Here is a 22,628-nt window from a genome sequence, read left to right on the forward strand (position 1 = left end):
TGGATTTTTTTTGTTATGTTTAACGTAAACTTGTTTCTTAAAAAAGAGACAAGTTTTGACTTTGACCAGGGGACGCTCAAATGGAGGTTCGCCAAGGGCGCCGTGAGGCAACGCAACGGCTCTGTTTGCGATACGCGTAATTTCACAACAAATTTAACCACTAACAAAGAATCCGGAAGTTTATAACTTATGTTGCCCGCCATACAAATATTTTTCGAGTTACCTTTTAGCGATTTTTCTTGCATAGACAATAGCACTGACCGGATCTGTACATTTTCGAAGGAAAAAAGTGTACCATGTTTTTCAATGCTCTCTGATCGTCTACAAAATAACCATTCCGAGAAAAAATGTAAATTGTGTGCGCACGGTACGTTTCCCGCCTACCAGATGTCGAATTGATCGTTTAGCTTTGAAAAAAAAAAAAATTAGCTTATATCATCAGTGTTGTCGTTTCGTAAAATGGACCATAAAATTCATCTCAGTGTAGGTCCACAGCCACTAGCGCCATTCTGCGGCGAGTAGGAAAAACTGTTGGGACGGCATTGACATCCCTAGTTGCTCAAATTGCAACCGCGGTGAAGTGAAACGTCAAAATCATCTGGTCGAAAACAAAACAGTTCGGGCGGATTTTGGCTTCAACTCGAATAGTTTTGCTGCAAATAAAATTGCTAGGTATTTCGGATGTGAAATCGAAGAGTGGAGATGTCCTTTAAGCTGGAATCCCGGTGGAGCAAGCGGGGCATCAAAAAATGTCCCAAATGTGGCACCTTCAACGGTCATCGGGCAGCACAGTGCAAGAACAAACAGTGCGGTCAGGTCTTGAAGGGTGGTGGCCCATTGCTGGGTAACAGTGGGAAAATAGTAGAAAAATGTGATCAACTTATGGCGGTACAATTACAAGCCGAACTCGAAGATCAATCTGCGAAGCTGTACAGTATCCGGCGGTTGAACGGGAACAAGGAGGACCGTGGTTTTGTGGAAATAAGGGACTGTGTGGACGGAGCGGACGAGCAACTGGAACTGAAGACTGGAATCTGTTACGTGGATTGTGAACCCCACACGGATATAGACGGTACATGTCAACATGTACGGGTTGCTGCTGCCACTGAAGAGGTGGCGGAGGGTCTCGTGATCAACAAGGAAGTGCTAGAGAAGATTGACGCTACGGATGTGGAGAAGCAAGAAATATGGAAACAACAGATAAGTTCTGGTGCGGACGATCCACTGGTTCAGAGAGTTTCAAATGATATATTCGTGGTCAAATGCTACGACGATTTGCACCAGTTGGTTCCGTACTGCCATGTAGAGCTAAAGATGCCATCAAGGTTTGATTTAATCACATTTCTCACGGTCCTTTATTCATTAATTAATTATTGCTTTTCAGTGTCACCTGCGATTGCCAAGGTCTGGATCGGAATCATCAAAAAATTGTTGCAGCCGCTGTTTTCAGCAGCCCTAAGTATAAATCGGAATATGAAAGTACATTCCATCACTTGTTCCTTACGTCAATCCAAGCTTCCATTGAAACCCCAACGCTAACCAACTTGGTGCTATTGCCAAATGATTTTACGTCGGATGGTTCTTCCGCTTTACAGTCCGCGGAACAATTTCTCGTTACAACGATTGATGAATCGTCAGCATTAACCAACACTGATATGCAGCTGATCAACTGCCGGTTAGAATTTGAAGCAAATCTGGCTCCATCCGATTACGTCGATGTTTGTAAAGAGGAGAATCTTTCTGATTCGCCAGTTATTGAGTTAATCAACAGTACAGAACGGGGTATTTCACCAGAAGAGGTATTTGCTCCAAACTATGATGAAAATCTTCAGCTAATGGACTGCCAGATAGAATTGATGGATCAATTTAGTCTGACGGATCAGATCGACTTCTGTCCATCGGATATCGAACTCAGCGACGACAATGTGGTGTTTCCAGCTGACGAGGAACTTGGCTTGGTCGTTGAACCGTCTTCGACTGTTAGTCTGGAATTGGGAATCGAAGCGAAGAAAGTTACGAAAAAGAAGCCCGTTAAGTTATTGGAAGTGACTACGAAGAAGGCTGCTCTGAGACAATCGAGTAAGATTGATAAGGAGCACATGAAAAAGGGAAGCTACAACGTGCGAAGGCTGATGAGAGTGCTTGAGTCGAATGGAGTAGTATTCAACAGACTGACGCGGGTCGAAGCAAACGCTATGATGACCACACATTGCGGTGCGAATGATGGAAACAGCAATGGTTCTCTGCCTTCGTTTGAAGCGACGTTGTGCAATTTGACTTTTACCAGCTGGCTGGAATCTGTGATAGAACAGGTACTTAAAGAGTTGAATTTATTACGATAGTTTTATTATATTTTGTGCAATTTTTTTCAGCTTAATTCTGTGATACAATACGGTGGCGATGGGAAACCTGATGTGCAGATTTTCAGCATTCACGAGGTAAGTTCTGTGAATTATTATTTTCGTATATAGATCGTACTCTAGTGCTGTCACACGAATGGTTTCTGCAGATAGAAGTTTTGATACTTACTAATGAAATAAAGTTCTTCTCAGTTCTATAAAACAGCACTTTTAGTTCTGCTTTATATATCAAATCCCCTACGTGCTTCGAATAAGTTTTACAACCTTGTTCTAAGGAAGTAAGTTTTATATGCTGTAAATAAAGAATTAAATAATATGTCCACAGTCCGGAAAGTTCGATATCGAAGGGACCATCGAGATAGGGAGAGATCGGGACAAAGAACATTAATTTATTGAGCACTAGATTAAAAATCACTTCGTTACTAGGAAAATAATAAACAAACAAACTTCATTTAAGTTTCCAAATTGATCTGAACCACTTAATTCTGGTCTAGTAACTTTTGATAATGTTCATATCGACATATGTAGAGAGTATTGGGAACAAAAAAAAACGACAGGAACACATCGAGTGGAGATATCGAGATAAGGAGGATATCGAGATATGGAGAGAGAAATCGTATGCAGAATAAAGGGACCGAAGCAATCATCGACATAGGGAGAGATATCGAGATGTGGAGAGTCGACTGTATATTAAAATTGAAGGATTTGGACTCCTATCTCCTAAAACGTTTCTTATCAAAAATAATATAATGAGCATAGTTTTAGCTGGTAATTACGAAGTATTGAGACAGGTCTTCTACCGAGAATCGATAAGTGCTCCGTACTTAAAAATAACATTTAATATTTTGAAAGTGATAGACAATTAAAAGCTGAAAAATTATCTATCTCGAAATGGCTTACTATGAATAAAATAATTCGTCGTGCCTACTCCGATGGCACAACACTTCCAAATCTACTTCCAAAACCCTGCTAAACAAATCTGTATTTAAATATTTATGTAATTCTTTTGGAAACACAAACAAAATTCTACAGTTCATATCTATTTCATGTTCAAAATCGATTGAACGCAACAAGTGACTATTCGTGGCATTTCACTATAAACAATGCTATAGGGCTCTGCACAAAAATGTACCCATCCCTTTCACTCTTTCGTGAAATATGTAAACGACAAGGCCAGTAAAAGTCAAAATCCCATACAAAATCAAAACAGTGCAAAGGCCTATGATGAATACCACTTTACCGCAGTTGTCACTCCACTGAGTTCATTTTCAATCACTTCACCGTCCGTGACAACGGTAATAGAGCAAAACAAGTGAAGTGACTGGAAGGTGAAGTGTAAGTGAACGTGAAAGTGATATTCAGAATAAGGCCCTATATGTACGAAAAATCCAAGGGTGTGGTCACTCCGCACAAAGCCGGCGCATCAATTTGCGCCAACGTTTTTTTACTGTGCCTTTAGGTGTGCCGATGTGCCCAGATGAGAAATTTCACCATAAACCCAGGAGCCACGGCATAAAAATTAACAAGGCAGGCTCTTTACTGATGTAAATATCAAGTTTGATTGCAAACATGTGACGTCACTCCTATCGTACCATATACCTTCCGGACCACTAGATCATTTTTTTCGCAAATTTGTTCGAGGTGGATAGGAATGACGTCGTCAAGTAGCTGTCAGTTTTCGGAATATATCACCTTCTTAATGTAGTACACCGTGCCCAGGAGCTATAAAAATACCCTGAACTGAAATTTATCGTAGCAATCATAGCATTCCATGCATTTGTTGTGACAGGAATAATATGAAAAAAGCCAACCAATTATTTGTTTTGGACGTGCCCTTTCAAATTCAAAACATTTTTGGTGCACGGAGACCACGGAAATCCAATTTTGCCGAACTGGGGAATAATTCAAAAAATACGTTAAGCATTTGGAAAAGAAGTGGGGATTCACAAAAGCATTGAAGTGCTAGGCATTGAAAAAAACGAGACAGATGGGGGAGGGCCTAGCAATTTCGAAATACAATGGATGGCATTTTGTAATCATCCCTAGACTTAAATTTTGCTAATGTTATCATTTTGCCCTGAGTAGTCACAGAATGACTGAATTTTAGTAATTTATGATTATTTTCTATCTGCCTATCTTTCATCCTGCTGGGAATTTTATTCCTATTTGTCAATTCACCTGGGTTGAACCATCGCTAAGCTTCAATCCAGTCGAAATGACAGTTAGTATAAAAATTCACAGCAGAATAAAAGAGAGGCAGATTGAAAATAGTCATTAATGCATAAACTTTAGTAATTCTGTGACTATTTTTATTTCTGAGTGTACGAGGGGCAAATTTTAAAATACAGTTATTTCCTGGAATCGGCATTAATGTGGCCACCAAGAACCAAACTTATAGAAAAATACCTTCAATATGAGCTAATAAATATGATTTTTCTGGTTCCTCCCTCGGGCACTTAAAATTTCATAAAATGTGTAAACTTCGTTTTGAACATCTAAACCAAGCTTAATTTAGTGTCCTTCAACACTGTAGCTAATTCTGCCGGGGATTAAGCCTGGGTAGCCACATCCTTGCTATGTGTGGGGCACTTAACAACCGAACCCTCTCTCTCATCGAAGAGAACGTGTCTACGTTTAACCACCTGAATTGAGAACTTCATCGATCCGAACAATTTTCAAGTCCCTCTCATTGTTTCTGTCATTTTTTCCGCCTAAGAAGTTTGGTATAAGTTCCAGAGCTTCGATCTAAAATAAAAAATAAATTGTTGAGTGGGACATAACAAGAGTGCGTGTTTTGCTGTAGCCCATATTAGTTTTTCCGTCAGCTGACAGAACGCAAACAACTTAAAATTATCAAAGATTGCTGAGAATGAAATTTCAGTTCATTGTATTTTTATAGCAACCCATTAGGGGAAGTGGTGGTAAAATGAACAGGGGTGGTAAAATGAACACCGTGACTTTTACCGAGAAAAAACAAATTTCGATGATTTTTTATCACACACGGACGATTTAGAGCATAAATCTAAGTGTTCGAGTTGATACGTAGGTCAATTGAAGTGAAAATATCAACGAAAAGTAAGATTTTAGAAAATCACCTTTGAAAATTAGAACTGACGTAACTTTTAGCTCGGAAGACTTGAGGTTTTTCAGTGAGGTGAATATCGTTATGATATGATGTCACATCTGATGCCTTTAGAATTATTTTTGAATGGGTTACCATCTTTAATGGATGTATTTTCGGTGGGGCAATGAAAATTTTCAGAAATATTTGTTATGCTCACGTTTTTTGCATGGTGTTCATTTTACCACACACAGCTGTTCATTTTACCCACATAGTGCAGGTAAAATGAACATTTGCATCGCTTTTTGATAGCGATGAAAATATGTGAAAATTTATCTATTTTAGTTTGAATCCATGTCGCTGCTATAGATTACATCCCTATTTTTTATATTGTGCGAAAGAGCTATACAAATTCTTCGTTTTTCTATCAGAAACAAGATGATTTCCTTAAGGTGTTCATTTTACCACCCCTTCCCCTATAGAAAATAGAGCCAGTCAGTGTGCCGAGATGTGCCTAAGTTGTGCCAGGCACACTGTGTAGAGTGACCACCCCCTTGGAAAAATCCAAATAATCGCTTAAAGGTAACGCAAAACCATATTTGTATGGCAAAATGCAACGAATTATTTCTCAAAATTGGGAACTATTTTTGAAACAATATTTGGTAGCGGTTGTGTACAATGATGATGGTTATTACGTCTACCAAATATTTTTTTTTGACGTTGGATAACGTCTTACGGCAACATACTGGGGTACAATTTCGAAAAACGAAAAATGGGTCGCGTCACGAAAAGTGGTTAGATTTTGACTGTTAATAATTTACTAACGCCCGGATAGATTTTCAAGATTCTTGTACCAATCGATTGGAAATCTTTCTACGAATCTACTCCAACAATGAAAACTATTGATTGTCATGACTAAACTATTATAAATTGAGAAATATCGAAGCATGTCTTATTTTTCATAGAAAAGCACATTTTTCTTGTGTATTCCTGACACAGACATCATTGCGCGATATCTTAGCCACTTTCGTCATTCAAAGGGAAACGCCTCTTTCGGTCTTCTTCTTACTTCTCTCCATTATCTCGTGTTCAGTCGAAGCCAATCAAATTCCACTTCACGCGCAGGCGCACGACCGCATTTTAATTCAATCGTCTTCGGTAATCTTTTGGTGTGTTTCTGTCTAAGAATGGAATGAAAACCCAGTTCAATCGATTGTGACTACCGCCAACCGTCCTTTTCAGGACGACAATTTCATTTGAAAGAGAGTTATGAGAATTTTACACCGTGAAGAACGACATTACTGGTGAATGGATGTGATGGATTCATATTTCGGTCAGTCATTTGCATGCAATTTTTCATTAGCGTCAACATTAGTGCTTTTCGAGAATCACAGGTCCAATAAATCAATTTCCCATCGCGCTCTTGCAGGGCAATCTTCAACATTGTGTGCATGAGAGATAAATTGGGGACGGCACTCGAATGAGGATCCCGGTTTGCCTCGCATTTAGCGATGATTGAATAATGCCGTTGTCGTCGTCGCTAACTACATGCATGTCAAAGCGATCAGTATAAACTTGTCGAATTGAAAGCTAAAACTTATCAGCAATAGCTTTGTTGATGATTTGATTTGGTAAGAAATTGTCGATCGAAACCAAATAAGCGCACAGAGAAGACTGCAAAAATGCTACCGCCGTTCGACGGGAACCTAGGTAAAACTTTGTTTTCCATTTCACTCCGTTGGAAAACTAATCATCCGAAATTTCAATTGGCAATTAAATAAATAAATTAATCAATAATAATAGGTGAAACATCTCTAGCCGTAACTCTTTTACGTGGAATGCACTGTTGTGAAAAGGGCCGTTTCGCTTGAAATTGTGTCCCAATTCAATTTAAACTCGTGCGCCACGGATACGACGAACCAGCTAGAAGGCTTTCGGCATGATGGTCACACGCTTGGCGTGGATCGCGCACATGTTGGTATCCTCAAAGATAGGCCTAGCTCGCTTCCTGCAGGGCCATGACGGCCAAGCTCTGTAATCGCAGATCGATCTTGAAGTCCTGAGCGATTTCACGGACCAGGCGCTGGAAAAACAACTTGTGGATCAGCAGCTCCGTCGAATTCTGGTAGCGACGGATCTCACGCAGAGCGACCGTTCCTGGCTGATAGCGATACGGCTTCTTGACTCCTCCGGTGGCTGGGGCGCTCTTGCGAGCGACTTTCGTGGCCGGCTGCTTGCGAGGGGCCGCTTTCCACCAGTAGACTTACGGGCAGTCTGCTAGGTAGAGCCATTGTCGTAGTAGTGTTCTCTGGACGAATTGAAACAAACGAATGATTGAATTTGCGCGGCTGCCGGTCCCTTTTATGACCTTCTCTTGAGAGCGAGCGAGACGAACAGTGAACAGCGAGCGAGCAAGAAGAATTCATCCATTGCGTACCGCATAAAAGCAGCCGAGCATCAGTTTTGTTACAATCGTTGCCGAAGATAGACCGAACTCGGAAAAGGAAGCGCCAAGCGTCATCGCAAGGTTTTGCGTGACAACATCAATTGCATCATCACCAAGCCACCGCCGTCTGAGATTTCTTACGCGCCATACAATTATTTTTTTGTTTTCACACAAAAAATCTTATCATGGGGGGAGGGGGGGTTGAAAAATCCCCAAAATTGCCTTACGTAATAAATGGACCACCCCAAAGCCGCTGGAGTGGACGCGCGCTGGGTGATGTGCACCCGAGGAGACTCGTCTCATGCGCTGCTCTGCGCTACGTTTCGCCATAAGTATCCAAGTTGTGAAACAACTCTCGCGAAATATTACTAAAGGACCTATGTACAAATGAGAGGCTCTCTTTGTTTACTTTCTCTTTGATCAATAACTGAGTCACATTAACCTCTTCTGTTTCGTTTTTTGTATGAAACGCTAGTCATTGAAATTGCCTTTCGATCTGTAGTGAAAAACTTCTCAAAAGCTTTAGTATTCCACTGTTATAATCGAATGAGAGCGAGAGAGGAGAGAATCTCTCATTTGTACATAGGTCCTTTAGTAATGTTTCGCGAGAACTGCTTAGTAACGAAGAGCCTCTACAACTATTTTCGCTTCATTATGCAGGAGTCTAGATGGTCTACATGAAATAGTCGAAGACTCGCGATTCAAAAGTTACAACAAAGACACATCAAAGACCTTTATGTCCCTTGCAGTTGCCCAAAATTTTATGGCTCATGAGGCAATCTAGTATGCCGTGCAAAGTGTACTGCGCTCTGTCAAACTTGGGTACCTTTTGCACTACCGAGGGACCAAATGCAGTACTAAGTTCGATTCTCGTTGAAAATTTTTGTCATCACATCAATTATTGCGCTGAATTTAAAACAGCGCATGTGACGGAGTGCATGAGACCGCATTGAGACGCATCTCAAGAAAAATGAAGAGCATCAAAAAAGGTCTCACAATGCGCGCCAGTGGTCTTGCCAGCATTGAGGCTCCTGCTCCTAAGTCTACAGCACGTGCACAGTAACTCTAGTTTGGTTGGAGACTCGTCAGTACATTTATGTGCTCCTGAGAAATAAGTAACTCTAGTTTCGAGACCAATAATCTATAATATCTGGATTATTTCCATTATTGTCGTATATAATGTTTAACCAAATAAAAGCATTACTACAGTGAAACCTCCATGAGTCAATATTAAGGGGACCATCGACTCATGGAAATATCGAGTCATGGAACAGCAATCCTTTGGAAAACTGTTTCAAGGGACCATCATAGTAACCATGAAATTTTGTTTCTAGTATGGTTCCATCAGTCAATATCAAGTCATGGAACATCGACTCATGGAGGTATCACTGTATAGAAGAATAAAAAAATCGCAGTAAGATATCTGCACGTACCTTTTTGTTATCATTATTGCATTCTTTTTTTTTTGTGATTTTAAGACCTTCGCGAGTTTGCCACTATGTCCCTTATTCTGAAACTGCTTATTTTCCAGAACTTTTTTCAGTGCCTTCGGGCTCGCTTCTCCGTTGGCCATAGACTGAGAACGCCTGACCATAACATTATCCTAGAAGATGGCCCCCGTAAAGGGCTAACCTGCCATATCTACAAGTTTACCTGTTACAAAAGTCTGCGAAATGTGTTTAAAACCAATAAGGTTGTATAGTTGGCTATATATTTTGTATGCAATATTGACGAAATCATCCCTTTGTTTCAGACTGCTCTACAGTTTGAAAAGTCCTTCTGCCGAGCGGCGGACGGAACTTTCGAGGAAATAGATCTGAGTGAGTCGTTGAAGGATCAGCAAAATAGCACAAAAGGTGTGGCAATTAAACCATTCCAGTACAAAACCTACATCAAGATGGGCACTTACCGCAGTGGACATGGCAAGAACGTGCACTACTTTACCGTCGAGTGGATTGCGGGAGTGCTTCCGAAATGCCGATTCGGAGAGCTACGAATCACCTTCCAGTATGGACACAAGGAAAACCATCTGTACGTGAGGCCTCCCTTACAGAAAACAATCCCCGAGACCGGACAGGATATTTCGGCATCGAATGAAATGCTCAGGACAAACGATAATTTACATAAAGCTTTATAATGGGGGTTGGAATGTGTAAAATATACATCTCAAAGGGGATTAACTATTCCTAACGGACACAATGCAAATAAATATGTCGTTTTACAAATAAACAGTGATGACTAACCTGTAAAAGTAGATCTAAAACTGTACTGCGACTTGTGTCAACTACTGCGCTGCGAAATAGAAATCCGAAAAGCATTTGAATCTATCACAATTTGTCGTACTGCGCAGAACTACTTGTAACTTCAAAAGACTCACCATTCGGGATTCGGTTATTCTACGTTGGGTAGTACTCGACACAGGATGGTCTCGTGCATCAGCCGTCGCCACTCTTTTCGGTAGACTGATTTATTCGCGGCTCGGAATAGTTTGCATTTGGCCGCTCCGCTAATGTCTGAGTATAGGAAGTAGTAAGTTGATGCGACCAAAAGTTCTTGGTTGTAGTTTCTCAGTGACCATTCGAAAACGTTTAGCACGCAATCATCATTGAGCAATGTTTTAACTATATTCTGAACCGATCGTTCCACTCCTGGCAGTAGATATTTTTGCGATAGACTCAGTGCATCTAAACTAGCTTCAATGACCTTCGGAGGTGGTGCCATCCCTGTTAGTTTGTTCATGGTTTGCAGTTTGATCAGGTAGAAGAAGTACTTTAACCCATCCACGCTTATATTCTCTTTCAGAAACACTTCATTGTTCTTGGACTCTATGAAATGATCGCCATCGAACATCCGCTGAAATACGTCGCTTCCCTGAATCAACAAGTTCTTGCTAACTCGCACACTATCAATCACTCCACTGGCGTTTGTCACCTTGAAGGTAACCTTCTCCTCACTGCTGTTGCTCTCATTGCAAATCGTCAGTGTGTTGTCAAACTCCTTGGCCTCCAACATTTCACTGGGTGTTCCTGTATCTTCTTCTTCGCCGCAGATGCATAAATTCTGAGCCAGCGTGGTCAATCCAGAGCAGGCGGCTACACTCAGTCGTTGTTCATACACCTCCTCCTCTTCGTCGTCGTTTTCATTGAGGATAATGTTCATCACAGTTTTCAAAATTTTCATATCGTACAGCAGCTTGTGAAGCAGTTTAATATCACGAACGACGTACATAACGATGATGGATACCTGCAGTTGCAAGGTACGCTCTCCAGTTCGGAGAATGTGGGCAATTTCTCCTTGACCGTAGCCTGTTTCCCCAATATTTCCGAAAAGAGTCATCAGCTCGCTGCAGGCGGATTTCATCTACAAGAGGCAAAAAAAAAGGGGAAGAATACATGTTTTAACAAAAAATGTTGCCTAAATATAGCTGAGTCCTGTGTCGAAAGTCGGGCAAAAATAATAAAGCTGTTGTAACGGCATACAGTAAATTATCTAACATCTCGGCATAAAATATTTTGCAACGATATAAGGGATGGTACACAAATAATATCACGCCAAATTTCAACTTTTTTACCCCCCCCCCCCTTTGTCACGTTTTTTGTATGAGCCCTCTAAAATTTATGTAAGGCTTGTCACGCTTGGCTTGACCCCTTCCAAGGGGGGGGGGCTTGGAGCGGGACGTAATTTGTGCATGATCCATAAAAACGAAATGACCGTGAAAAGCCACTAGTGCGACTATAGGGGACCGTCTACTAAGGGAACACTCACACTAGTGGAAAAAATGTGTATCTTGGTAAATTAGTGACGTGCTATTATGATGCTACCTACGAAGTGGAAAAGCATCTTCGGATAGGGCTTTTACTGGCTCCGTAGTCAGCTGTGGTCTCGTTGCGTGCAGACAAAGACAAAATTCGTGCTATACAAGACACTGATTCTTCCAGTTGCTCTGCACACTAATAAATCCTGGACGTTAATAGAAGATGACAGGAAAGCGTTTGGGGTATTTACGTGTAAAGTGCTGCGAGCAATATCTTAAAGCGCCGTAATTCGGCGCACCTAAGACCCACATTTCGCGTATTTTAGAATATGTGTAATGAACTGGAAAAGATTGTAAATAATAATTTTAAGCAAAAATTGTGATGTATCTCCATTATATACGAACAGGCATGGGAAAATCGTTTCACGTTACATTCATTTTGCACTCCTGAGCCAGCGTGTGTCTCCTGTGAAGCCCGATCACAGCAACACTACATAGAAAGTGTCGCGCGTTCATCCCGAAGAGAGAGATAAAACGCAGGTAAGAAAAATTAACCAACACTCTCTGATGTGTGTGTTCATTGGTTGATTCATTCACATCAATATGAGTCGCGCTGCGAATGTATCTCAACACAATCACAAGTGAGTGCAATCTTTCATTCTCCGTGATTCTTTCGGGAACGTTTGGAGGATTGTTTGCCGCGAACGTTTGTTGGTCGCGCTTTATGCTGGAATCTGACCGATGCAAACAAAATAAATTAAAATGACTCTTCGTATGGAATATGTCCAGCTTCTAGTTACTGGATGGGGATGCACAATTAACAAGGTATTGTACACAAATTACGTAACGTATGAAGGGGGTGAATTTTTCGGTACTGCTCTTACAAGAAGGGCAAGCGTTTCGTAAGCAATTTACACAACTGATAGTATAAACTTCTACAACAACAAAAAAGTTGGCTTGGTAGACTAGAGAAAGTTATGTTGTTTAAATCTAAGAAAAAATATGCACCATGCACGCATCCGTTTAAAATAAATTTGCTAAACGAAGTAGGGTATTCTTGAAAGAGCGTTATGAAATTATCAAGCAGAGGGAATAGGGGTTTGAAAACAACAAAAAGAAAAACAAAATAAGCAAATTGGCCAACTGGGATACTTTTAAATTTTGAGCTTTTGGCTCGCGAAGTTGTTGGAAGCATCACAAAACTATCAAACCGCCATGTTTCATAAAAATTGATGATAGTTTTAGGTAGAAAATAATTGTTCTATTAATTTTTTTTCAAAATAATATTGCTGAAATAGGGTAGGTGTACCAGTTATGGACATAGTGATTCCCTATTTCGCTATACGGGGTAATTCAATAATTTTCAAATTTTAAATGATTTTGTGTGTTTAAGCATTAAGATGTCAACTATATCTTGATGTAATGACATTCAAAAAGTTTCAAAATGTGAAAGTGTTTGATATTTTTCATATGGCGAAATAGGGAATTATTATGGCCATAACTGGTACACTTTCCCTATTGATAAAAGGTCTTGAGTTTAAGACTTTTATTTCATTATCGAGTGTTGGTTTATACATTTTACGTTTTTTTGTATCCTTCAATTGTTATAATGAACTGCTCTTATGCCATTTTAAAACTATTGAGAACCACAAAGCTTCTTACAAAATCAAAATTTTGCTTGATTGCGATCGTCCTAAAAATTATTCTTATACACAATAGATTGCACTTGAAATGAAAATCATTTTTTACAAGAATTAATGCGATACTTCTTCATAGCGTTCATATGACATCAGAACGAATGTTATTGAACATAACTAATAGGGCGATATTCAAAACTGAAAAGGCAATAGATGGCTCTTTTTCAATGGTAGTAAAAACGAAATCCTGATGCAATGAAAGCACCACGGAAGATGAACTAAACACAATAAGTTATGTATTCAATTTACACTTGATTTGTAATCACTACTTTTTTGATCCACTTTCCTAATTGCAAGTATTTTACGATTTTCATTATTTTCCATACGTTTTGACAGTTCTCCGACTACCATTCTTCCATGCGCTTGTGTTGAAAGTTTGAGAAATTTGAGAATCCAGCGTAGCGCGATCAGTGAGTGGCATACAAACATCAGTGTCGACGCTCGGCGGCCGGTAAGAGAAACTGAATGTTCGAAAGGTTATTGTCTGTACTTTTTGCTGCTGGCGCCAACTGTTAGCGGTTATGAACGAAATAAACAGTCGTTACCCTATTGATCATCGCAGTACTTGGCAGTTACATCATTCGTTTGTATCAACTTAAACAATGAAGCTTTCGTAACTTACAGTTCAATTAAAAAAGGTAAACTAGAAATATAATACTGCAAAGTGGAAAATATTAAAAGTACCTTATGCTGTAAAGTTTTATATATGTGTAAAGTGTTTGAACTTAACAGTTTTCTAATTTATGTTTATCAATAAAACACGTTCAAAAATATCACAATGGACAATAATTTATAGAATCAGTTAAAGATTCATGAAAAAAGTCATTATTTACGATTATTAAATCAATATTGACTTCTAAAAGTGTCCAAAGTGGCCCCTTTTTGTCTTGAAGGACACACATTTTTTGCTTATAATGCAATATTTTTATTGCTTGATGGATTTGCCTCATACTTTGCAAATGTGCCACGTATATATACAACTAAGAAACATGCAAGAATTATTGAAACCCTCCCAAAATTCTCAGAGCTAGAAATACACAAAGTTGAAGAATGTTAAAGTTATTTCATATATGATATTTCAAAAGAAGACCCGACTAGCGGTATAAGGACTGTTCATTTAAGTAAGTGGACACCTATATATTAACATTTTGGTGTGAAAATTCCATAAAAAAACAAATAAAATTTTGTTTCAGTGTGTACCCAAGTGCTTATTTTGACAGCAGACAAAAGTTGACATAAAAAAATTATAAATTCCAAGCGATGGGTCGAATTGACATGGCGACTCGCAATTTTTTTCTGCACAAATAGTGTACAGAAAAACTGTCGTTCCGAGATTTGGCTAAAATCGCGAAGTGTCCAAATTGAATTTTTTCAACGCTTTGGCCAAAACAGATATTCCTGACGACGTACGATACATCCCAACAGAAAAATTTGGGAAAAATGATTTGTTATAGCAAGAAATTTGCTCCTGCAGTATGAAAATACTACATATTTCACGACGAGTTCAATCAACAGCGAAAATTACAGAACTGAATGCATTAAAAAATTGCTTCTGCCCATCTACTAAAAGCATACCATGCCTCCATTGTTTTTGCCAGACTTAGCATTGGCTCACTATGCTTCAGCTACTTTAGAGATGCTCAAGAAGGAAAAAGTCGAATTTGTAGAAAAATGATCGAATCCATCCAATTGCTCAGAACTACGCCCCATTGAAACATATGGGGCAATAATCAAACGACATCTTAAGAAGGATGGAAGAGAAGCAAGCTCCATCGATTTTTTCAAGAAAATGTGGTCACAACGAACAGCAGCACAACGAAAAGTTTCGAAAAAAGTTGTGCAGAACCTTATGGGAGGTATAATAAGAAAAGTAAGAGCATTCTCCAGCAATGCTCAATAAATGTTCAAATTTATGTGAATTTAGTCGAAATTACGTTGATTTCCATGTATTTTAGGTAAACTCATGAATTTGTTCGAAAATAAAAGTTTACTGTAAAAACACGTGTCCACTTTCTTAAATGAACAAGCCTTACATATTTTTTGCTATCTATTAGAGATTGCTTGGTTTTATATTTTATTAAACTGAACCCGGCTTAGGGGTCATGCACAAATTATTTCACGCTCCAAGGGGGAGAGGGGGTTGAGCCAAGCGTGGCAAGCCTTATAAAAATTGCGGAGGATTCATACAAAAAATGTGTCAAAGGGGAGGGAGGGGGTAAAAAAAGTTGTAATTTAGCGTGACATAATTTGTGTACCATCCCTTATCTTAGTTTTTCAAACCCGTATCCGACCCGAACCCGAGACAATAATTGATTACCACACCCAGACCATACCCAAAACCGAAAATATGCCACTGTTTAAACCTGAACTCGATTTGTTTTTGGAAGAAACACTCGATCGATTTTGAAAAAAATAGTATAAGCATTCATCGTTTCTGATCAATAAGGACGCGTTCCGATTGTAGATCTGTTATTAATGCTTACCAAACCCGACCCCAATCCGATATTTTTTAAGCCCGAATCCGACCATTACCCGATATTTATGTTTTAGCCTTTCAAATCCGACCCGCTCCCAAAACTGAACAAAATAAAATTTTCAAACCCGAACCCGACCATCTCTACTACTTATGTATGTAACGCAACATCACCTGCATAACTCGCGGAATCAAACAGCAATGCTATGGCTCGAAAGAATGAATGCAATTTCGCATTCAGTTGCGAACCAAGAATTGAATCACTTGTGAATGCTCGAGCGACAATCCTGCGATCCAAAACAAACACGTGAACTACGATTGCTTTGATTCATTTCTTTTTGCGTTAGTCATTCGCTGTGCTCATTCTTTCGGTAGTTCATCTGTATTCAGAGTCGTAGTGTTCCATTGGGAGAGGAATCATGCGACTGCGAATGAACAGTTGGAGCCTGACAACACACCGAAGGGATTCATAAAGAAGAACGTGAATGAATGACTTTTCCCATGCCTGTATACGAATAGAAATGTGGGTTAATATCTAAGTTCCCCTAAATTTCGATAAATCTCGACCAAAAGCGCGGAATCAAGCGATGCGCTGAATGAGGTCACTTTATTGTACTCGGCGGTCAACAAGAAATCGCATTTTGCCTCTTCGCATGAATCATGTGTTGTATTAGGTAGGTAAAGAAGTGGATTATGCCATACTTATAAAACACGTCAAACAGCGTTGTGATGGTTACGTTGCACGTTTCTACAGTTGAGGGGGAGCGATTGGCTCAGGTAGCGACTCGAGGCCCATCAAGTATCAAGAAAGTAAATATTTTGAATGCTTTTATGCATTAACTCACCTCATCGCAACTCCAGCACCTGGAGTGGGAACTGTACGGCACCTTACACTCGTGTAATCGAAAGACAAAGTCCTGTTTCAGCAGCGGCAAGAAGTGATCCACGTGCTTGATGATGTTGGCAATGATCTGGAAAGCTCGCCCACGTGGCTTTTTTGTGAGTTTGCAAATCTTTAACAACGTGGACAACGTCCCCGGATGCACAAATTCCAGTCCCTTGTGCGATTTGGATATTGACCACAACAGCGTTAGAATTGGTTGCATTGGGTTCTTCTCGAAAGCCTGCGACGATACGATTTCCAGCTCAATGTCGTGTATCTCGTTGTCGTCTATTGTTTCATCGAAGCTGTGGTTGTGCTTTCGGGGTTCTGGCTGGGTGACTTGTTCTTCCTCTTCCCGGTCAAGATCCGTTGCGGACATTAGATTTGTGTTTGAGTTGTCATCGTATAGATAGGCCAGGATGTCGAAATCGCTACTGGTCTTTGCATCCTCGGTGTTTTCGTCAATCGTATCTGGTTCAGGGGCAACCCTTTCTACCGCATTTGCAACTACCGTCTCTGGGTCTTCTTCGGTGTCGCTACACACAGGTGAATAGATATCGTCTTCATCGAAGTCGTCAATCTCGTCAGTTCGAGCAGGACTAGAACTGCTACTGGAGGGATTTCGAACGCCATTGTAGCTGGTGCTAGCATAACCACTGCTGCCACTTTCCGGCGATTCCGGTGCCGAACCGTATGGATCAATTTTGGCTACCTTCGAATGTCGGTAATAACTGGAGCTTTTGAAATTAAACAATTCATCACTTCGTTTGAGTTTTGCTTTTTGGCTGCTGGATTTCCGCTTCGAGAAAACGCTGGTGTTCATGGTTTCCTCGTCATCGTGTTTGATGTGATGCACTTCTTTCTCGGCTATGATATTGTTAAGGACTCCCACCAGGAAGCTGACCAGACCATTGTTGAGCAGAATTTCGTAGCTAAGATTATCAAATCGGTACTGATACAGGGCGTATAGTATTATGCTAAGTTCGTTCTTCTCTTTGCACTGCTTGGCTAGTTTCATTAAAGCTTGTAAAGCACCACTGCGCCGGATGTGACCACGGTTACAAGCTTCCTTGGCAAGCAGACATATAACACTGGTGCAATAGCGCTTTTCCGAATCGTCTGAAAAGTAAAGAATCGTTAGGTATGTACCTTTGACTCGTTAACAGAAAAACTCCCCAATTCCACTTACCCAAATTGGCGTGCATGATTAGATCGGAAGCCATCGTTATCACATCACAGGCAGTCAATTTTCCAATCGCATCCGGATTGGAAGCTAGGTGGTAAACTATTTTCAATGCCAACGTTCGAAATTGACTACTTTCGGAGCACAGAAATACTAAGCATTTAATGCCGCAACCCTGCTCGCCGTACAGCTCCTCGGCCACCTGAGCAGTGATCGTGGACGTTATGGTTTGCAGACACTTCAAGATCCCGGTGAACAGTTCTACCGTTTCCTTCGCTTCTGGCATTTTGAAATCCTGGGAATCTTTCCAACGGTAGCTCTTGATCAACTGATATCCTACAATATCACAATGGTGACTGTTCTCCATATGTCGCACAATGTTCTTGAACTTCTCCTTCGTAATGGTCCGATCTGGGGCGTGCAATCGCTTGATTACGACCTTTTCCGTCTCTTCCCCTAATGTTTCCCCCGAGGCGCGACATTCCACATCTTCCAATGCCTTGGCTTCGTTTCGCGCAAACTTGACCAGCAAATCGACAATCTTTTTGATGCAACCCTGGCCAATCATCAGATTGCGAACGGTTTTCTCATTCCACAGTTGTCGAACGGCCCGGATAGACATTATCAGGACGGCAGTGTTGTTCGAATCAGTTAAAATCGACGTCAGGGCGTACGTCGTATTATTGCTATTGTCCTTACCGATGGCATGTGTGATTACCGGGAATTGCGCTAGATTCCCCAGCAAACGACAACCACGACACTGAATTGCCGGATTCGGAATGTTGGCTATGATGGAAATGAGCGGCGCCAATATTCCTTCCTCAAAAGCCTAAAAAGTAAACATTTATCAAATATAAATTCTTCCAAAATTAACGCGTAAATTACACCAAGTGTGATGCTCCTTCTTAAAACAGCAATCCTTAGCCCTCCCCGACAACCCAACTTACCTGTTTGGCACACTCCTTGCGCATGCAGCAGTTCCCGAGGATGCTGAGGACCACTTCCAGCACCTTCTCGTACGGTTTGGCCAGCAGGCCCACCAGCAGTCGGATTCCATCCAGGGCGAAAAAGTGCTGCGTTCCAGCTTCCGTGTTGATGACCTCCGTCCGAACGCGCACTAGTCTCCGGTAGACGGTGGCTTTGTCCGGGGACTTTTTCAACTCCTCCAGCAGGTTGGCCACCTGCGAACGGTTCATCTCGTGGCTTTCCCGGACGATTGGGTGGAGATTTTCATGCGAAAATTGGAAAATTTTCTGGACTATCGATCCGAGCACGACTTTTCCTCACGTTCGCTGTCAAAACTGTTTCGCTGTGTCGATCAGTAGGTGGCGACATTGAGCGAAAGCTAGGAGTGGAGACAACAACCGTATATGAGAAGGCGATTCAATACGTTTCGACACGTTTCCAAAACGTTTCAACATCCAAAAATTGCTACACGGAATCTGAGTTACATAGAGGTCTGAAAAAGTTAATAAATACTAACTCCGGCTATGTGTAGAATTATTTTAGTGTATGGAAGCTTTCCACAAGTTTTTGCACGTTGAGATTGAACCAATCGTTGAGGAAAATACTGGACAAGCACACCTTAAATAATTTCTACTAGGAGCCTGTGAAGGGGAAGATGGTTCAAAATGCCAACTTAAGCTCAATCGAACATTCCAGGGTTTTTAAACTAGAAACTTATAACGTAGCACGGTAGTTTACAATACAGTAAACTCTCCATAACTCGATATTCAAGGGACCATAGAGTTAGCAAGATAAAGAGTTAAGCGGACATTTGACGACATCAATATATTGACCATTTTGGGATAGATAAGATCTGCGAAATGATTTAACGTTTAAACTGGTTCCCAAGAATACGTGAAAAACTTTAAGATCATAATATAATTTAAGGCGTGCATTGTGTGCTTAGCATATTCGCTCCCAAAACGTTAATTCGTCCGCTGGGGTGTGCTGCTGTCGTCATGATTATGGTTTTCGCATTCATTCAAGAATGCGCTTAACGCACGTTGAAACTCATTTCAACTTTAAATTTAATTAACTTTCGTTACCTATTTGTATCTACTTTTGTGATTTCTAGTTTTCTACCTGTAATTTTCTTAAAACACTGTTATTTTTTCCTTGACCTGAAAAATGGTAAAACCATTTTGTAAACCATTGTTACTAAATAAATTACAAATTACAAAATTTTCGAAAGCAATGTCAAACCCATCCATGATTTCAAAACATTCGAAAGAATATATTTATTTTCACCGCTTAAGTGGAGTAATGTATGAAATTGAATGAGATCCAATGGTAGAAAACTCATTTCTCTATCCAATGGTATTTTTAGAGGCGCCGGAGAATGTTCCGCAGGTGAAAGTTCCAATGAAACTAACCTCACATATCCTGGTTTTTCAACCTCAAACTAGTGCTCCTACCAGCCGGATCTCAATTTTTATAAAAGTAGTGCAATAATACAAAAAACAAACGTGTGTAGAACATAGAGAATGGATATTCCTACCTTTTCTGCCTAACTGTTTCACTGTTAATCGTCTTATAGGGATGGTACACAAATTATGTCACGATAAATTTCGACTTTTTCGACCCCCTCCCCCCCCCCCCTTTGTCACGTTTTTTACATGAGTCCTTTAAAAATTTTGTAAGGCTTGTCACGCTTGGCTTGACCCACTCCCCCCCCCCCCCCCCCCCTTGGAGCCTGACGTTATTTGTGCATGACCCCATATCAGGAAAATCAAACATTTTCCCCCACAGCGGTATGTGATGGGGTTTATTCACATATTTCATAACGCTGAAAATGGCAATTTTTGACACCCACCCACCCCCTCGTAACGCTTTTTGCATGAATATTCTAGAAATTTTGTATGAGCCGTAACACCAGCAGAACACCCACCCTTCAGCGTTATGAAATTTGTGAACAAGCCCATGGATGCCTGAAAAATCAAATCTCTCATCCACTGCACGGCTTGTCAGGCATGGGCCATGATTCGAGCGTTGTATTGACCGGTGTTTTTCCAGTAGTACAGCAGGGGACAGCCAGTAGACGAAACTTCGTGCAATAGATTTCATGCAAACCATGCCTGGATGTTCGCGATGGAATTGCTTCAGGATTTGCTGTCGGAATTTGCTCGGAACGACAACTCTGTCGCTGAACAAAATACAGCCGTTGACATGGATGAGGAAGTTCTGCCTGGTGAAGTAGGGACGAACGTCTGGGTTTGTGATTGACCGTGCTTCGTTTGGCCAACCCTCACGGATGAATTTGAGCACCGCTTGTAGTGCGTTATCTGCCTTCGTGGCAGATTGGATCGCTGCGAAAGAAATTGGTACTTGCTTGATAGTGTCACGAATAATGCTCACCATGTCTTCTTCTAGGGAAATCGCTGCGACGACGTAATCTTCCTCTGGCTGCTTGGAACGGTCGATCAGTCTGGACAGCATGTCGGCGCAACCAGAGTCGTTTGTGGACACGTGCTGGATTTCAAAATCGTAGTTGAGCAGCATCAACGCCCAACGTTGAAGACGATTTGCGGTATGCAATGGAATTCCCTTCTTTGAACCAAAGATTGATAGGAGCGGCTTGTGGTCCGTCTGGAGAGCGATCCGGCGTCCCAGGAGGTACTTGTGAAACTTGGTTACCCCGTAGATGAGCGCAAGTGCTTCCTTTTCCGGCTGCCCGTAGGCCTGCTCCGCCGGAGTGAGGGATCTTGACGAGTGCTGGATAGCCTTGATAGACCCGTTGGGGTTTTTTGGAAGATGACTGCACCGATACCCGTACTGGATGCGTCCGCCGCAACGATGATTGGTAGCTTCGGGTCGTAATGAGTCATCAACAAATCGGACTGCAGGACTTGCTTGAACTGCTCGAACGACCGCTGGTAATCGGAGTTCCACTGCCACTTCGAATCCTTCTTGAGAAGCTTGTCGAGGGGATGTCAAAGCTCGTGGATGTTGCGAACGAATCGGCCGTAAAAGTTAACGGCTCCCAGGAATAATCGCAATTCAGACACGTTTGTTGGTGCTGGAATGGAAGCGATGGCTTGGAGCTTCGCCGTATGCCATTTTGATCGACGATGTGCCCTAAGTAGCCGATTTCGGTAAAACTTGACTGCAGAGCGTGTCGAACGGAATGGACCACAGGTTGAACGCGTCGATTCAATCAATCTCCAACATGTTGAGGTCCGGTGATGAGGTGCCACGCTTGACCATACCGTTGAGGGTGACTTCACAATGGAATTCGCCAATGAGGGCGAGCGGTCCACCGGGTGCGTTGGATGCTTCGATCGATGATGGAGTCAGCTTCGGTCGTCCCAGTTGTTGCCATGTTGTCTTGGAAACCACGGTAATATCGCTTGTGGAATTCAATTGCAGAGAAATAGCGACGTCGTTGATGGTGATGGTCACGTACTTACGCTTTGGAGTGCTGTTTGCGATGTGGTTCACGAAGATTCCTCTGGCTTGAGATCTGGAACCGGTCTTCTTCTTTCCGGGTTGAGTTGAAGAGTCGCTTGACCGGTGCGGTTACATACCTTGCAGAAATGGTCGGCGAATGGACAGTCGCGGACATAGTGCATTTGTCCACACTGCCAGCAGGGAGTTCTTGGGACGGACTTGCTTTCCGGTTTCGATGAACGCTGATGATGGCTGGTTTTCTTCTCGGAGACACTACGGACCGAGTTTTTCAAACTTGATTGATGTTCGATCATCGTGGTGTCCGACTTCAGGTTGACGATTCGCTGGAATTCGTCGATCAACGTTTGGAGTGTTACCG

At 41.3% G+C, this 22,628-nt stretch overlaps 2 protein-coding genes across 4 annotated transcripts; one reads left to right on the plus strand and one right to left on the minus strand.

The window, feature by feature from the left end:
- Nucleotides 1-573: 573 nt before the first annotated feature.
- LOC5578277 (uncharacterized protein C2orf42 homolog) lies at nucleotides 574-10,231 on the plus strand. Its single transcript, XM_001663755.2, has 5 exons — nucleotides 574-1,325; nucleotides 1,385-2,312; nucleotides 2,373-2,438; nucleotides 9,399-9,560; nucleotides 9,621-10,231. Exons 1-5 carry the CDS (start codon nucleotides 703-705, stop codon nucleotides 10,002-10,004), a joined length of 2,163 nt encoding a protein of 720 aa, XP_001663805.2. The 5' UTR covers nucleotides 574-702; the 3' UTR covers nucleotides 10,005-10,231.
- LOC5578278 lies at nucleotides 9,978-19,168 on the minus strand. 3 transcript variants are annotated; one of them, XM_021837255.1, is made up of 5 exons: nucleotides 18,805-19,168; nucleotides 17,864-18,686; nucleotides 16,637-17,793; nucleotides 10,245-11,227; nucleotides 9,978-10,159 (listed from the first exon to the last, which is right to left on the minus strand). In XM_021837255.1, the coding sequence occupies exons 1-4, from the start codon at nucleotides 19,051-19,053 to the stop codon at nucleotides 10,259-10,261; spliced, it is 3,198 nt and encodes a 1,065-aa protein (XP_021692947.1). In that variant the 5' UTR covers nucleotides 19,054-19,168; the 3' UTR covers nucleotides 9,978-10,159; nucleotides 10,245-10,258. The 3 variants fall into 3 exon arrangements, with proteins under 3 accessions (XP_021692947.1, XP_021692946.1, XP_021692945.1); XM_021837254.1 differs by having other exon boundaries at nucleotides 9,978-10,191; XM_021837253.1 differs by having other exon boundaries at nucleotides 9,978-11,227.
- Nucleotides 19,169-22,628: the final 3,460 nt, after the last annotated feature.

The sequence above is a fragment of the Aedes aegypti genome, chromosome 1 (assembly GCF_002204515.2).
Source record: "Aedes aegypti strain LVP_AGWG chromosome 1, AaegL5.0 Primary Assembly, whole genome shotgun sequence".
In the NCBI taxonomy this organism is placed as follows: domain Eukaryota; kingdom Metazoa; phylum Arthropoda; class Insecta; order Diptera; family Culicidae; genus Aedes; species Aedes aegypti.